This window comes from Gouania willdenowi, chromosome 21, assembly GCF_900634775.1.
Source record: "Gouania willdenowi chromosome 21, fGouWil2.1, whole genome shotgun sequence".
Lineage (NCBI taxonomy): Eukaryota > Metazoa > Chordata > Actinopteri > Blenniiformes > Gobiesocidae > Gouania > Gouania willdenowi.
Window position 1 is genome coordinate 153361 of NC_041064.1, and position 18691 is coordinate 172051.

The window sequence follows — 18691 nt, forward strand, 5'->3', positions numbered from 1 at the left end:
TACTTTACTCAGCAGGTATTTAGTTATGTCAGTGTGGAACACCTATGTGGGGCTGTCAGCTTACCAGTGATTTTTGTTCCACCCTTTGCTTCCTGGGGGACTCCCAGTCCATACTCATTTTCTCCAATGACTCTGAAGTAATAGATAGCCCCCTCCTGCAGGTCTTCCACTTTGTAGGTGTGAGCATGGCAGTTGCTGGTCACATTAACCCAGGCTTTCTTACTCGCCTCACGTTTTTCAACATGGTAGGCCTTTACTTCATCACCACCGTCATTTTCAGGAGCCTCCCAGGTAAGCGTTGCAGAATCTCTGTTCACTTCAGAGACTTTGACATTAACTGGTGGTCCAGGAGAGTCCAACACTTTGACAATTACAGGCAGCGAGGCTTTCCCCAGTGGTGATTCGATCATGACAGAGTACTCTCCAGAGTCATATCTTGTTGATTTCTCAATTGTTAGTGAAGTATTGTTTTCTGTAGAATCAATAGTTCCTCTGACTTTCAGGTCTACACCTTCCTTGGCCCATGTGGCACATGGTGATGGATTTCCTTTGAATGGCACATTAAGTGTAAATGCAGTGCCATGTTTCACAATTAGAACTTTACGCATTTCACTGTCAACATCAAACGATGGCTCGGCGGTTCTGTCCATGGCTGCGCCTGCTTCAGAATACTGACTACGTTCACTGCTGCCAATTTTGTTTATGGCTTTGACACAGAATTCATACAGTGTATCAGTTTTAAGGCTAGCGATGGTGAACTCCAAGCTCTTGGTAAGAGCGATAGTCTCAACCCATCTTGACAACTCTTCAGGTGACTCGGGTTCCTCTTCCTCATATTCTTCTTCTTCTTCATCCACCACTGGTTTGGGGATGTAGTCTCTGTATTCCACGCTGTATCCAAGGATAGGGGCTCCACCGTCCTCTGTTGGGGGTTTCCAAACTATAGAAACAGTGTCTTTGGTAGAGTTGATGATCTTTGGTTTAGTTGGTCGAGAAGGAACAGTCAGAGGGTCCAGTGCTCTAAATGTAGCAGATGGTTCACTAACAGGACTCACACCAGCAGCATTTTCAGCATAAACTCTGAAGTCATACTCATAACCTTTGCGTAGTTTAGTTGCAACTGCTGTGCATTCTACAACTGGATCTTTGTTCACCCGGACCCAGCGCATGCCAGTTTTCTCACGGCGTTCAACCACATACCCAGTGATGGGGCTGCCTCCATCACTGGCAGGCTTGCACCAGGTGAGGTTCATTGACTCTTCTGTTATGGCTGTCACATCAACACTGGTAGGCACAGTTGGGATTGTATATGGGTCAGTAACTTTAACAGGCTCACTCTCCAAAGGCTCACCAATGCCATGCTTGCTGACAGCTAGAACCCTGAAGATGTATTCGTTGTCTTTAAGCAGACCGGAGACTTTGTAGAAAGTTTGGATGATGTCTCCCTTCACAAGAGTCCAAGCAAGGCGACTGGTCTCACGTTTCTCTACTACATAATGTGTGATGCTTGCACCGCCGGCCTCCTGAGGAGGACCCCAAGACAGAGTACAGGCGTCAGCTGTGAGTCCAGTGATCTGCAGAGGTCCTGCTGAGGGTCCTGGCTTATCAATAACGACACAGTTAATGGGCATTGTGACTGTTCCACCAATGTTCTGTAAGGTGAGATTATACTGTCCTGAATCTTTCCGTATGCAGTCTTTCACAATGACACAGGTGCTTGTATCTGTGTCGACAATTTGGATTCTGGCTCTCAACTCGATTTCCTTTTCATCCTTGGTCCAGGAAACGACAGGTGCAGGTCGTCCAGCGATGTCGGCATTAATCTTCAGGGTCTCTCCTGCTTTCACTAAAACGGTCTCCCTGAATTTGACATCCATCATAATGCGTGGAGGATCTACATTGTCCTTTACAGTGATGGACCCTGTATTGTCAGATGGTATACTGAACAATCCAGCTGCATTTTTTGCAATGACACGGAAGTCATACTGGCTGTTCTCTGTGAGTCCTGTTACATCGTAGTGTGTCTCAGGCACATTGGTAAAGTTGCACCTTGTCCATCGTCCTTCAGGAAGGTCTTTGCATTCAATGATGTAACCAGAGACTTTAGCTCCTCCATCGTACTCTGGTTTTTCCCAGGATAAAGACACAGATGATTTAGTGATGGCAGTAACCACTGGTGTACCTGGAGGATCACAGGGATCTCTGGCAGCCACAGCCTCACAGGCCTTGCTGCATTTACCAATGCCAGCTATGTTCTCAGCATAGACTCTGAACTCGTACATCATACCGTTTTCAATGCCATTAACTTTGTATTCAGTGTCTTTAATCATTCCTCTATTCATCTTTGTCCAGAGAATACTGGAGCGCTCCTTCCTCTCCAGATGATAGCCCAAAACTGGACTTCCTCCATCACTAACTGGTTCATTCCAGGTCACCAACATGTTAGACTTTGTAGCATGTTTCACTATAGGTGTGGAAGGAGGTCCAGGTTGTTTGAAGTTATACTGTGCTGTTATTCCAGGTGAATCCAGATAGGTGCTCTTTCCATAACGGTTAACTGCATAGATACGGAATTGGTATTCAGCTCCATGTGTCAGGCGGCCTGCCTTGAATGACGTTCTGGCAAGATTACTAACCACCATCTGCCATTCCTGAGTGTTTGTGTCTCTCTTTTCTACAATGTAGTGGGCAATGCAGCAGCCACCATCATAATCTGGTGGAGACCAGGAAAGTGTGATGCTGTCAGAGGTCACAGCATCCACTTTGATATCTTTAGGTGGGCCAGGTTTATCTAGAACAATCACTCCAATGTCTGCGTTGATGGTTCCACCTGTGTTGGCCAGTGTTATTTCATACTTGCCAACATGCTCTCTCTTGGCCTCTTTGATGATTATGGTAGATGCGGTGGCAGTGTTTTGGATGGTCACTGAAGATGTTTGTTTCAAGGGAAGCCCATCTTTCTTCCAGGCTACAACTGGCTTTGGCCTTCCTTTTACTGGAACTACAAGTGTAAGGTCATCGCCAGCTTTTACACTGTAGGTGCTGAAGAGTAAATTGGTTGATGGTTCAATTGCAACGTCCTTGGCAATTACAGGCAAACCAAGATCCTTTGGCTCACTCTTTCCTTTCTCATTGATTGCAATAACCCTGAACAAGTAGGTTTCATTTGCTGTTAAATTGGGAATAGTTGCCTCTGGAATCTTTACAGTGCATGCAGTGCCCCATTTATCTCCAGTCTTGGGCTTGAATTCAACATTGTAGCACATGACCTTGCTCCCACCATCATGGTCAGGTTTTTCCCAGGCCAGTGAAACACTACTCTTTGTCTGATCGACAAGCGTAACCTTGCTTGGTGGTAGCGGTACCTCTGAGATTTTTGTTTCCTTGGTTTCTACCATCTGTCCTTGGCCATATTTATTAACAGCACAAACTCTGAAGTAAAAGTTTCTTCCCTCAGGCATCTCCTCAATCTTAAAGAAATTTGTTGTGCAGTTGCTGGTGACAGTTGTGTAAACCTTCCTAACAGATTCTCTTTTCTCTACAATGTAGTTAGTGATTTTGGATCCGCCGTCAGTAAGTGGCGTATCCCAGGCTAAGGTCACAGAGTCTTTCGTAAGCTCCTTCACTGTCAGGTTTTGAGGGGAGCTGGGAGTATCCAAAACTCTTACTACAACAATCGCAGATTTAGAGCCACTGCTGTTTTCCAGTGTGAGTGAGTATTTGCCACTATCAAATCGGTTGACATTGTCAATGACAAGCATAGTGTACGAGCTGGTGCTATCAATTGAAGCGTGCTCTGAGAGGGTACCCTCTACTTTCTCCCACTTTACAGCAGGTTCAGGTCGCCCCCTGATGGTGACAAACAGGCGCAGGGTGCCGCCCGCTCGGACTGACACAACCTTCTTGAGGTCAGCATCAAGCTCAATCTCTGGTGCTTCTGACCTGTCAGATGTTATCACTGTGCTGTGGACTTTAGCCGGTTCTCCAACTCCCTCTGAGTTGATTGCACAGACTCTGAACTGGTATTCACATCCTTCCTTCAAATCTGTAATGGTAAGTTTAGTGGCTTGTATACCAGCAGGTGGAGTGCACATGCCCCACTGTTTTTCAGCTGGCATTTCTACTGACGGTGCTACTTCTGTCTCTTCTGTTGACTCAGGTTCAGGAGTGTACTCTCTCATTTCAACGATATAACCCTTGATATAAGCACCACCGTCAAAGTACGGTTTACCCCACGACAAAGACACAGAGGACTTTGAATAATCTGTCACCTTTGGATGCTGTGGAGGTCCAGGAGGTGTCAATGCATCACAAGCTCTGTAGAACAAGGACAGATCACTCAGGTCTCCCAGTCCAGCTTCATTTTCAGCTGCAACCCGGAACTCATAGAAATGATCAGTCATGAGACCAGTGACTTTAAAGTGGTTTTCAGTTAGTTTCTGTCTGTTGCATTTAGTCCACCTAACACTGTCTTTGTCACGTTTTTCAAGGTGATAACTCTCAATAGCTGCTCCACCAATATGTTCTGGAGTTGTCCATGAGAGGACCATTGCATCCTTTGTGATCTGGGTTGCTTCTGGAGTGCCCGGAGCACTAGGTGGCTTGTAGGGATTGCGTGCAACTATGGTCTCACTTTCCAGAAAATCACCAACCCCATATTTGTTGACTGCCCTAACTCGGAAAATATACTCATCACCAGTAAGCAAATTTGTAAGTTTGTGGAAGAGACCTTTGATATTAGATGCAACAACTGTCCAGGACAATCTGCTGGTCTCTCTTTTCTCCAGGATATAGTGTGTGATACTGGTTCCTCCATCAAGAGCTGGCTCAGACCAAGCAAGAATACAACGGTCAGCCATGACTCCAGTTACCTTCATAGGTCCAGTGGGTGGACCGGGTTTATCAAGCACTTTAACAGTAATGGGGAATGCTTTAGTTCCACCTGGATTCTTGAGGATGAGGTCATAATGTCCACTATCTAATTTAGTCACATCCTTAATAGTCATGGATGTACGTTTCAGGGTAGTTCTTAGTTCGATACGCAGAGCTCTGTCTATAGCTTTGCCCTCTTTAATCCAGTTCACGTCAGGGAATGGCTTTCCATAGATGTCGGCGTCAAGCAGCAAATTCTCTCCAGCATTGATCAAAATGACATCCTTGTATTTAGGATCCATTGAGGCTTGTGGAGGTTCAATTTCGTTAATAGCAGTGATGGGTCCAGAGCTGTCAGAGGGCTCACTAAAAACTCCTGCAGTATTTCTTGCAATAACTCTAAATTCATATTGCTCATTTTCTGTCAGACCAGTTACAGTGTACTCTGTCTCAACAATATTTGTGAAATTATTCCTGACCCAGCGTCCATCAGGGGAAGACAGATCCTTTCGTTCCACTATATATCCGTTCACCTTGCTTCCACCATCATACTCAGGCTTGGTCCAATTAATCTTGATGTGGTCCTTTGAAATGGACACAGCCTCTGGTGCACCAGGAGGATCACAAGGGTCTCGAGCCACAAACGACTCAGATACTTTACTGCATCTGCCAATGCCAACAATATTTTCAGCATACACTCTGAATTCATAACCAATACCTTCCTCAAGGTTGCATATTTTAAATTGAGTGTCCGTAATGAGCGTCTTGTTAAGCTTCTTCCACAGGATGCTGCTTCTTTCTTTACTTTCCAAATGATAACCAATAACTTGACTGCCACCATCATTGACTGGTTCATTCCACTCAATAATCATCATTTCCTTGGTTGCAGATTTGACAAACGGTGTCCCTGGAGGCCCTGGTGGCTTGTACGGATATTGCACCACAATAGACTTGGAGTCGAGGGACACACCCCTACCATATCTGTTTTCAGCAATTATCTTAAACTGGTATTCTGCACCAGTTTTCAGTTTGGTTACCTTAAAAGCAGTTCTTGCCAGCTGCGTGGTAACTGGTTGCCATGTCGTAGTGGTTGTGTCTCTTTTCTCAACTATATAGTTCTTTACTTGGCATCCACCGGTGTAAACTGGAGGCTCCCAGGACAGGTGTACAAATGTGTTGCTCACTTCAATAACTTTAATTGGACCAGTTGGAGGACCAGGCTTATCCAGAATAATGATGGTCATGTCCTCAGTGACTGTGCCAGCAGAGTTGGTTGCAGTAATTGTGTATTTGCCAAAGTCCTCCTTGCATGCGTCTGTAATGTGAATTCCAGTTGTTGTTGGAGTGTTCTGGACATTTACTCTAGATGTCACCTTGAGAGGTTGGCCATCTATGCTCCAAGTGACTCTTGGCTTTGGTCTGCCTGTCACAGGGAACTCCAGTTTCAGATCTTTTCCAGCTAAAACACTGTATGTGTTAAATTGTACCTTGATGCTTGGCTCCATAGTCATGTCATTTGCAATAACAGGTGCAGCCAGTGCCTGTGGCTCACTCTTTCCCTTTTCATTGTAAGCAATGATACGGAACAAATATTCTGTTCCAGCTGTGAGGCCTGTGACTGTGCCCTCACATGTCTTTGTATTTGTTGCAACACCCCATTTATCGGTACCTTTTGGCTGCATTTCAATTAGATAGCCACCAATCCTACTGCCTCCATCATGCTCAGGTTTCTCCCAGGCCAGTGAGGCACTGTTTTTGGACACATCAGTGAGAAGGACTTTCCCGACAGGCAATGGTACTTCACTGGCCTTTGAAGCAGTCTTTGTTTCCACAGCTTGGCCGACTCCATATTCATTCTCAGCCATGACTCTAAAATAGTACATTGCTCCTTCAATTAGGTTCTCAACCGTGAAAGATTTTTTACTGCATTTTGTTGACACACATGCATACGCTTTCCTGATAGATTCACGCTTTTCAATGACGTAGTTCTTAATTTTTGAACCTCCATCAGTCAGTGGAGCATCCCAGACGAGAGTGACAGACTCCTTCTTAATCTCTTTTACCACAAGGTTTTGTGGAGCGCCTGGTGTATCAAGAACTTTCACAATGACAAACTCAGACACACTGCCACTGCTGTTGGTCAGAGTCAGAGTGTACTTTCCTGAGTCACTTCTGTCACTTGAGTCAATAGATAGCTGTGTGAAGTTGAGAGCTTTTTCAATCATTGTTTTTTCGGTAAGGTGTCCTTCATCCTTTGTCCACTTGATCTCAGGTGTTGGTCTGCCCTTGAAAGGAATATGAATCCTTACTGATCCACCTGCTTTTATGACAATGCCTTTCCTTAGCTCAGAGGTGAGGTGGATCTCTGGGGGCTCTACCCTTTCTTCGGGCTTAGCTGTGCCAGATAGAACAACTGGCTCACCAACCCCCAGTTTGTTCAGAGCACACACATGGATCTTGTATGCCTGACCTTCGATAAGTTTTGGTATTTCATACTTGTTGACACGCAGACCTGTGGGAGGAGTCACCATTATCCATTCTTCCTCTTCAGCTTTGCATACTTCAACAATATATCCTTGTATGGTGCTGCCTCCGTCAGACAAAGGTTTGCCCCAGGAAACTGTGACTGAGCTCTTAGTGGTGTCTATTACATTGACATATGGTGGAGCTCCAGGTTTGTACTTGGGATCACATGCCTTGTAGAATGAACTTGGGAGGCTTGGCTCTCCTACTCCAACCACGTTCTCAGCTGAAACCCTGAACTCATACTCATGGTTGGTGGATAGGCCAGTAACTCTAAAGTAGAGATCTGTGACCTTCTGCCTGTTGCATCTGGTCCATTTGATTCCCCCTCTGTCTTTTTTCTCAATTATGTAGTTGGTAATCTCACTGCCACCCTCATTCTCAGGGGCAGACCATGTGATGGTCATACCATCATGACTTATGTCAGACACGTCCTCAATGTGAGGTGACCCAGGAGGAATGAATGGGGTTTTCATGGTCACTCCAGCAGATTCCAGTGGCTCACTAACACCATACATGTTTACGGCCATCACTCTAAACATGTATTCGTTACCTTCTAGTAGTTTGGTGACTTTGTAGCAGGTAGTGTTACAGCTGCTAGAAACAACAGTCCAAGCAAGACGGCTGGTCTCTCTTCTCTCAATGATGTAATGTGTAATGGGACTACCTCCATCATGCATAGGTGCACGCCATGCCAGTGTGCATCTATTTTCAGAAACACCAGTCACATGCAGTGGTCCTTCACATTGGCTGGGCTTGTCAAGAACAATAACTTTGAAAGGAACTGTTTCAGTGCCGGCTTCGTTTGTCAGTTGGAGCGTGTAAACACCACTATCTATTCTGATGCTATCCTTGATTACAATCATTGCATGGGTTTCTGTATTCCTGATCTCTTGTCTTAGTGTGTTCTCGAATGGTTTTTCATTCTTGAACCATTTGATTGTGGGGAGCGGCTTGCCACGTACATCAGCATCAAGCGTAAATGTCTCTCCAGCGTTGATGATAATGGTCTTTGAGAATGCTGGATCAATAGAGAATTTGGGTGCCTCTGTGTTATCGCTTGCAGTGATTGGACCGCTGTTGTACGAAGGCTTGCTGACGGTGCCTACAGCATTTTTAGCAATGACTCTAAAATCGTACTGAGCATTTTCTGTTAGGCCTGTCACAGTGAATTGAGTGTCAATCACATTTGTAAAGTTGGCCCTCACCCACCTGCCTTCAGGCAGATCACGCTTCTCAACAGTGTAGCCAGTGATGTTGCTGCCGCCGTCATACTCTGGTTTGGTCCACTGAATGACAATGGTGTCTTTGGTGACATGGATAGCCTCTGGCGTGCCAGGAGGATCACATGGGTCACGAGCAACACAGCCTTCTGAGATCTTACTGCACCTGCCAATACCAACAATATTTTCAGCATATACTCTATACTCAAACTCAATACCCTCTTCCAAGGGGTAACTCTTAAAAGTAGTTTCATGGATCAGAGTTTTGTTGATTTTCACCCAAAGGATGCTGTTTCTCTCTTTCCTTTCCAGATGATATCCGAGAACAGGACTACCTCCATCTGTGACTGGTTCATGCCACTCAACAATCTGGTGGTCTCTCGATAGAGAAGAGATAAATGGAGTGCCTGGTGGTCCTGGCTCTCTGTATGGGTACTGAGCAACTACACTTGAGGAATCCAGACCACAACTTTTGCCATAGCGATTCTGGGCAATTATTCTAAACTGATATTCAGCCCCAGTCTTCAGTCTTGGAACTTTGATGCTTGTTCTGGCACAGTTGATATTGACATTTTCCCAGGTTGTTGTGGTTGTATCTCTCTTTTGTACAATGTAGTTTGAAACCTGACACCCTCCATTGTGTTTTGGTGGATCCCACGAAATGGTGATACTTTGAGTGGTGATTTCATCAAAACGCACTGGTCCAGATGGAGCACCAGGCTTGTCAAGAACAATGATTTCAACTGTTGTGTCTCTCTGGCCAGCTGGATTAATAACAGTAACGCCATACATGCCACCATCATCAGTTGCGGCCTCCTTAATGCTTAGTGTTGTGTGTGTAGGTGTATTATTTATGTTTACCCTAGTGGTAAACTTGAGTGGAGCTCCATCTTTGGTCCATGTCACCGCTGGTTTAGGACGTCCAAAGATGGGTATGTTAATGTCCATGTCTTTGCCCACATGAACACTGTAACAGCTAAACTGAGGTCGAACATCTGGCTCAAATACCAAATCTTTGGCCATTACAGGACCTGCCAAGACTTTGGGTTCACTCTTTCCTTTGTCGTTTATTGCTGTAACTCTGAAAAGATACTCCTCTCCAGGGTTTAGATTGGACACAGTTGCTTCCATTGTCTTGAATGTGTTTACATTGTTCCATTTCTCTTGGCCCTTTAGCTGCACCTCCAGCAAATACTGCAATACTCTGCTTCCTCCATCATACTCTGGCTTCTCCCAGGCCAGGGAGATGCTTGTTTTGGTTTGATCAGTGACCATCAAACTCTTTGGAGTTTGAGGCACCTCTGAAACCTTGAGAGGGTCAACAGTTGCAGTGGGAAGACCAACACCATGTGCATTTTCTGCAAGGACTCGGAAGTAGTAACTGCAACCTTCCTGCAGAGGCTCTATCTTCCAAGAGAGAGCATGGCAATTTGTCACAACAGCCGCATATGTCTTGCGTGTGCTTTCTCTCTTTTCGATGATGTAGTTCTTGATCTTTGAGCCACCATCCAACAAAGGAGGTTGCCATTCAAATGTAACGGACTGATTTGTAATTTCTTTTATTTTAAGGTTAGTGGGAGCACTTGGTGTGTCAAGAACACGGACAACAACACCTGCAGACATCGTTCCACTGGAGTTTTCTGCTGTTATTGTGTATTTTCCACTGTCATTTCGGCTCATCTTATCAATTACAAGGGAGGTGTAGCTGCTAGTTGTCTCTAGCTGAGCAGTCTCTTTGAGAGGGGCTTCATCCTTGACCCACTTAATGGCTGGAGTGGGTCGTCCTCTGATAGGAATGAAGAGTCTGAGAGTAGTGCCAGCATTGATTGTCACTATCTTTCTAAGTTCGGGGTCAATATCAAGGTCTGGTTCTTCTGTCCTGTCCTTGGTAACAACAGTTCCAAACACATCAGCATGTTCACCAACACCTATTTTGTTTATTGCACAAATTCTGAACTTGTACGCCTGATTTTCTTTCAGATTTGTGATTTCGAACTTGGTCTTTTTGATGCCACTTGGTGGTGTGCATATTGTCCATTGTTCTGCCGGTGCCTCAGCCACAGGTGCATCTGCTTCAGCAGCAGGAGCATCGGTCGGTTCTGTAGTAATGCAGCATTCAACTATGTATCCTTGAATCTCACAACCTCCATTACATACAGGTTTACCCCATGACAGGAAGACGGATGATTTAGTTGTGTCAGTGACTCGTGGATTATGTGGAGGGCCAGGCTTGAAAACAGGATCAAGAGCTTTGTACAAAACAGTTGCAGAGCTTGGCTCACCAATGCCAACATTGTTTTCAGCTGCAACTCTGAATTCATAGCTATGACCTTCCATGAGTCCAGAGACCTTAAATGTCAAATCTGTAACGGTTTGCCTGTTGCACCGAGTCCATCTTACACCTTCCTTGTCATGTTTTTCAATGATGTATCCAGTGACAGGACTACCTCCATCTTCAGAGGGACTCTCCCAGCTCAGCACCATTGACTCCTTCTTAATATTAGACACTTCTATGTTCCTGGGAGATCCAGGTAGCATGTAAGGATCATTGATTGTAACAGCATCCGACTCTAGAGGCCCACCAACTCCAAACTGGTTGACAGCATGTACTCTAAAAATGTATTCATTTCCTTCCAGTAGTTTATTGACCTTTAGGAAAATGTTTTCCACTTTGGGATGAACAACTGTCCAGACCAACCTACTTGTCTCTCTTCTCTCCACAACGTAGTGAGATATTTTGCTGCCACCATCTTGGATTGGTGCTTTCCATGCAAGGCAGCATTGATCTTTTGTTATACCTGTAATGACAAGAGGTCCTTGAGGTTCTCCAGGTTTATCCAGAACAACCACATTGATCTGTGTTGTCTTTTCTCCCCCTGGATTTCTCAGAAGCAATGTGTATTGTCCTCCATCAGAGAGTTTGACCTCCTTGACAGAAATCAAAGCTTTTGTTTGGGTGTTTTTGATCTCTCTGTGAACAGTGTTGGTAATTTCCTGCTCTCCCTTCATCCAGTGAATAGAAGGCAATGGTTTACCATGGACATCAGCATTAATTGTGAAGTGATCACCAGCATTTACCACAAGAGTTTGAGTGTACTGTGGATCAATGCTAAGACGTGGTGGTTCAATCTCATCTCTGGCAGTGATAGGTCCAGTGCTGTAAGAAGGCAAGCTAAAAACACCAGCTGCATTTCGGGCAATGACACGAAACTCATATTGATTGTCTTGCACCAGCCCAGTGGCAAGATATTCAGTCTCAATTACATTAGTAAAGTTTGCTTTTAGCCAGCGACCCTCAGGTAGCTCTTTCTTTTCAACAACATAGCCTGTAACCTTTGCACCACCATCATACTCAGGCTTGGTCCAAGCAATGGTCACAGAATCCTTTGTGATCTTTATGGCTTCCGGAGTGCCAGGAGGATCGCAAGGATCTCGAGCAATGACTCCCTCTGACACTTTGCTGACTTTGCCTGTTCCAACAATGTTTTCAGCATACACTCTGTATTCATACTCCATACCTGGCTCCAGACCACTACTTTTGAAGGTTTGGTCAGTGATTAGCGACTTGTTAAGTTTGACCCATAAGATACTGTTACGCTCTTTGCGTTCCAGATGATAGCCCAAGATGGCACTACCACCATCATTCACAGGTTCATTCCAAGCCACAACCATGCTGTCCTTGGTGCAGACTGCAATAGATGGAGTCCCTGGTGGTCCAGGAAGTTTGTATGGGTATTGGGCAACAATGCACTCAGACAGAAGGACTGGTCCTTTTCCATATCGGTTTTCTGCTGCGATCCTAAACTGATATTCAGAGCCATGCTTCAACCTGCCAGCCTTGATTTTGGTGCGAGCTAAGTTGGCAGACACAACCATCCATTCAGTGGTGGATGTATCTCTCTTTTCTACAATGTAGTTCTTGATGGTGCAGCCACCTTCATATTCTGGTGGATTCCAGGAAATGGTGACGCTGTCAGAGGTGACCTCTTCAACTTTAACTGGACCACCTGGTTGGCCAGGTTTGTCAAGAACAACAATGCCAACAATTGCAGTTGTCTCTCCAGCAGTGTTGCTGAGAGTAATAGTGTAGTGACCAACATCATCCTTTGTAGCCTCTTTGATGCTTAAGTTGAGCAGCGTTTCTGTTGAACTAAAGTTTACTCTGGTTGTTCTCTTAAGAGGCTGACCATCCTTCACCCAAGAGACAGCTGCTTTTGGACGAGCAACATAGGGAACATCTACTGTCAGGTCTTCTCCTGCTAACACACTAAAGGTGTTGAACAACATTTTTGCAACGGGTGCAACAACAAGATCCTTAACAATTACAGGTACACCAATCTGACGTGGGTCACTGGTTCCCTTCTCATTTCTTGCTGCAACACGGAACATGTATTCCTCGCCTGCATTTAATCCCGTAATTGTAGCTTCTGTCTCTTTCACAATCACAGCCTGGGCCCACTTTTCAGCACCTTTATGCAGAACCTCCACGATGTAACAGCCGACTCTACTTCCACCATCATGCTCTGGCTTTTCCCAGCTGAGGGTGACACTATTTTTGGTGACATCCTTAAGGGTGATTGTACCAGGTGGCTGTGGTTTCTGCGACACTTTGACAGACTCACCAGTTTCAATGGGAAGGCCAATGCCATATTCATTTTCTGCTAAAACTCTAAAGTAGTAGTTACATCCTTCAAGCAACTGGTCAACTTTGAAAGTTGTTTGATGGCAGTTAGCATTAACAGTGGCATAAGCTTTTCTTGTAGACTCACGTTTTTCAACTATGTAGTTCTTTACGTTAACTCCTCCATTATTCACAGGTGGATCCCAGGTCAGAATTACTGCTTCATTTGTTACAGAACTTATCTTTAGATTTTGTGGTGCACTTGGTGTATCAAGAACCTTGACCTGAACAGTTGCCGTCTTGGAGCCAGAGCTGTTCTCAATAGTAAGATTGTACTTTCCACTGTCAAACCTGTTTACATTTTCAATTACAAGTAATGTGTATGATGATGTACTGTCAATGGTAGCTCTCTCAACAGGCTCTCCATTATCTTTAGTCCACCTTGCCTGAGGGGTCGGTCTACCTCTAATTGGTACAAACAATCTGAGGGAACAGCAAGCCCTAAGACTAATCATTTTTCGGAGCTCTGCATCCAAATCCATTTCTGGAGGAATGAGTCTGTCCTCTGCTTTTGCATTGTCGGGTACATAGCCTGGATATCCTATACCTTCACTGTTGATAGCTGAAATATTTATCTTGTACTCCTGGTTTTCCTTCAAGTTTAAGATTGTAAATGAGGTGGCTCGGAGACCCTCCTTGGGTGATACAATGGTCCATTCTTCCTCCTCTGCTTTTAGGGATGGGACACATGTTTCCACAAGGTACCCAGTTACTTCAGAGCCACCGTCATATGTAGGTCTGTTCCAAGCAACTGTAATCGATGACTTGGTTGTGTCCAGGACCCTGGGGTTGCAGGGAGGACCAGGCTTGAAGAGTTCATCGGTTGCTTTGTAGAAGGGACTGGAGACACTTGGTGCACTCAATCCAGCAGCATTCTCAGCAGATATTCTGAATTTGTATTCATGTCCAACAAGAAGGCCTGTTGCCCTGAACTGTAGATCCTTGACTTTCCTCTTGTTGCATTTGACCCATCGAAGGCCAATTTTGTCTTTCCTTTCAATATGATAACTAAAGATGGGAGTTCCTCCATCACATTTTGGTGCTTGCCACATAAGAACCATTGAGTCCTTGGTTATTGCTGTCACTTCTGGATTCTCTGGTGAATCTGGGATCACATATGGATTGTCTGCAATGGTGGGCTCTGATTCAAGAGCCTCTCCAAGACCATATTTATTCACAGCCATAACTCTGAAGATGTATTCATTTCCTTTAAGGAGCTTGGTCACTTTATGTTCTGTAAGTTGGAGATCTGAAGCCACATTAGTCCAAACCAGTCTGCTTGATTCACGCTTCTCAATCACATAGCCCTCAATCTTGGCACCCCCGTCATCAGCAGGTGGAGCCCAAGTAATGACACAATTGTCTGCTGTGACATTTGACACTTTCAAAGGTCCCTCAGGTGGGCCGGGCCGATCAAGGATTTTGACATTGAAGACGTGCTTTGCAAAACCACCAATATTCGTTGCTGTCAAAACAAACTCTCCTCCATCTGACCTGATAGAGTCTTTGTTGGTTAGAGTAGTTGTAAGATCAGTATACCTAACTTCCAGTTTCAATGTGTTCTCCACCTCCTTTCCATTCTTAGTCCAAGCCATAGATGGTGTTGGTTGGCCTCCGATATCTGCATCAAGCTTAAAGGACTCTCCAGCCTTCAAAAGAACCACATCCTTAAAAATGGCGTCAACCATTATACGTGGCACTATGATATCATCCTTGCAGGTGGTTGGATCTGAAGGGTCAGATGGAAGGCTCACAGCACCAGCTGAGTTTCTGGCAATGACCCTGAACTCATAGGCAGTGTCCTGAGTCAGTCCACTGACGGTAAATGATGTCTCAATGATGTTAGTGAAGTTAGCTCGGCTCCAGCGACCAGCAGGAAGTTCTCTCTTCTCTACCGTGTAGCCGGTGATCTTAAAACCTCCATCATACTCAGGTTTTGTCCACTGAATAGTTATGTTGTTCTTGTTAACAAATGTTGGCACAGGCTGACCTGGTGGGTCAACAGGGTCCAGGGCCAGTATTGGCTCAGAGGCTTTGCTGGGTTTACCGATACCAGCCATGTTTTCGGCCATGACTCGGAATTCATAAGCAACTCCATCTTCAAGTCCAGAAGATCTAAATATGTTTCCTTTTACTATGGCCTTGCTGACCTTATACCACACGATGCCACTTCTTTCTTTCCTTTCAACATGATACCCAATCACCTCGTTTCCACCATCAGACACAGGCTCATTCCACCCAATTGTGATTGAGTCTTTGGTATATGCAACAACGTTAGGCGTTCCTGGAGGTCCAGGTACTTTGAATGGATAAGCAGCCACCTTTGCCTCTGAGGTGATGGGAGGTCCGGTACCATATCTGTTCTTTGCTTTCACTCTGAACTGATACTCTGACCCAGTGTTCAAACGAATGGCTTTGTACATTGTGCGGATTACATTGGTAGAAAGCTCGTTCCATGTCTGGGAGGTGGTATTTCTAATCTCAACCACATAATTAGTAATAGGAACTCCTCCATCATTCTCTGGTGGTTCCCATGAAAAGACACAGAAGGTACGAGATATCTCCACAATGTTAACTGGTCCTTTGGGTGGCCCAGGTACATCATGCACTCGCACAAAAATGTTGTCTGCGACCGATCCCACTATGTTCTTTGCGGTCATGGTGTACACACCACTGTCGCCTCTGTTGCACTCGTTGATGCTGATAATCACAGTTGCTGCAGTAGCTTCCACATTAGTTCTTTGTGTGAGCTTTAGGGCTGCACCATCCTTCTGCCAAGATATGGTTGGTCTAGGACGTCCCATCACTGGAATTTCCACCTTGATGTCATCCCCTGCTTTAGCAATGACTGTCTTCTGACAGACACCACGTAGGTCAAACTCTGGCAGAGAAGTAGAGTCTCTGACCACAATATGTTTGGTCTCTCGTGGAAGGCTTCTCCCAGAATGATTAACAGCCATTACTCTAAAAATGTACTCCTCACTCTCATTGAGGTTCTTCACAATGAAGTCCATGGACTTGACTGTGTTGACGTGGGCCCACTGATCTGTTCCTTTCTTTTGCGCCTCAAGGACATATCCTGTAATTCTGCTTCCACCATCATGCTTGGGTTTGGTCCAGGCTAAGCTGACTGAGGTCTTGGTGATATCAATAGGAACTATGCTCTCTGGTGGACTTGGGGCCTGTGAGGCTCGAACAGGATCAGACGTTTCTACTGCTTCACCAATTCCATACTCATTCTCTGCAGATACTCTGAAGTAGTATTCACAACCTTCACAGAGTTCACCAATTCTCATAGACGTTGTTGGGCATTTAGTAACAGCCGTGGCAAAAGCCTTGCGTGTTGATTCTCGCTTTTCAATAATGTAATTGGTGATCTTGGCCCCGCCATCTAAGAGAGGCATTTCCCACTTGAGGGTAATGCTTTCTTTGTCAATGTTGACTGGTTTGAGATTAATTGGAGGTCCTGGAGAATCTAAAACTCTCACATGTATGTCAGCGCTCTTCTTTCCAGATGAGTTTTCCAGAGTGAGTTCATATTTGCCAGCATCTCTCCTTGAACACTCAGGAACAATGAGCATTGTGAAGGATTCAGTGCTGTCAATGACTGCACGTGGGACAGGGCCACCCTCTTTGGTCCAGGTTACTGTTGGTGTTGGACGTCCCTTGATTGGAACAAAGAGGCGAATAGAGCAGCCAGCTCTAACAACTAGGGTTCTCCTCAGCTCCAGATCCAGCTCAAAATTGGGTTCTGCTGCATGCTCCACAATCTCAACCAGGTCTTGTGTTTCTGCAGGTTCACCGGGACCCTTTGGATTTACAGCAGTGATGCGAAAGTGGTATTTGGCTCCTGTTTCCAGCTCAGCTACAACAAACTCTGCGATCCTGAGCAGAGATGAAGTGCTCTTCACCCATTCTTCAGTTCCTTCTTTTCTATGCTCTACAATATATCCAGTCACCTGAAGTCCACCATTATTAAGAGGTTTGCCCCAGTTCAGTGTAGCAGAGGTTTTGGTTGTATCTGTTACTCGGGCATTGACTGGGGGCCCCGGTGGATCTGTCAAAAGATAGGAGAGATATTAACGTATTTCACATGATACAGAAAATACTACATCACGTCAAGCAGATCTTCCTGACCTGGTCTAGTCTACACATGCTCTGCCAATGGGTAAAAAAAACTTCTACTAAAGCTACTAGTAATGTAACGATAACGATTTCTAAAAAAAAAAACAACTTGTCCCTGATTTAAAATTGTCCTGATTGCAACCTGTAAGTATACAATGTGCTGTTGTAAAAGTGATGATTCATCCATCATTGGTAACAAGAAATATTTGATCTGTGATTTAAACTACAGTATGTTTCTGTAAGGCAGAGGTTTTCAACTTGTGGCTTGGGACCTAACAGTGGGTTGCAGACCTGTTTTTGGTTGGTCACAAGCATTTGCATAATAATAATAAGACTTTGTTTTGTGTTTATATTTGAAGAGGCAAAAACATTATCCTTCATTATTTGTGTTTTTTTAACTAGTCATGTGGGGGAAAAAAACATGAAACTGTTTTCTACAATTTCAGGGTTTTTGTTGCATTTTCTGTTTTAAATAGTAAAATTGAAAGTTTGTATTTTAAGTTCCATTTCTCCTTATTTTAACCCTCCCACCATTCATCACCTAAAAAAATCAAACCCAGTGTTATTTGGACTGTTCTTTGGAGAACATGCAAATGTCACATATTCCTGTAAAGGTAACACTACTCATTTAAAAAACTTTATTATGTATTTAAAGAAGCCTTAACACTGCTATTAAAAGCTCTTCTGATTCATTAATTTTTAAATCCACTACAAAGAAAGTTCTGGATATAAAAACTCAGTCACTTATAGAACTAAATTATGACACTAAATTGCCTTTCCGAAAGTGCTATTTTCTGAATCCCCAACAAAGGTAGAGTGAAGACAGTGTAAATAGAGAAATTAAATACTTTTAGAGTGTAACGTTGAGGCTTTTCTAATACTTACAGGCGGCTATGATGGTCATCACTGGCATTGATGCATCACTGGGTTCACCAAAACCAGCTTTGTTCTCAGCAATAACTCTGAACTCATACTCAATGCCCTCAGTAAGACCTGTGACCTCATAGCTGTGTTCAACCACTGATTTCTTTGATGCCCTCATCCATCGCATTCCCCTTTTCTCCTTCTTCTCCACACAATAACCAATGATATCGCTTCCACCGTCATCGGCGGGTCTTCTCCACGTAACAGTGGCCGAGTGTCCATCAACTTTATCGACCTCTGGTTTCGATGGTGGACCAGGAGGGCCTGCACACAGAGCAACATTAAGTGTAAACGATATGAATTGTTCTGATGAATACACTGAAGAAAAACTAATGTAGAGTAC

The 18691-nt window shown here is 44.5% G+C and overlaps 1 protein-coding gene across 1 annotated transcript in view; it reads right to left on the reverse strand.

The window, feature by feature from the left end:
- LOC114454835 (titin-like) overlaps window positions 1–18691 on the reverse strand; it is a 168620-nt gene that overhangs the window by 29958 nt on the left and 119971 nt on the right. Inside the window, 2 exon segments of the mRNA XM_028435630.1 lie at window positions 65–17356; window positions 18310–18612. Coding sequence (XP_028291431.1) covers window positions 65–17356; window positions 18310–18612 — 17595 coding nt within the window.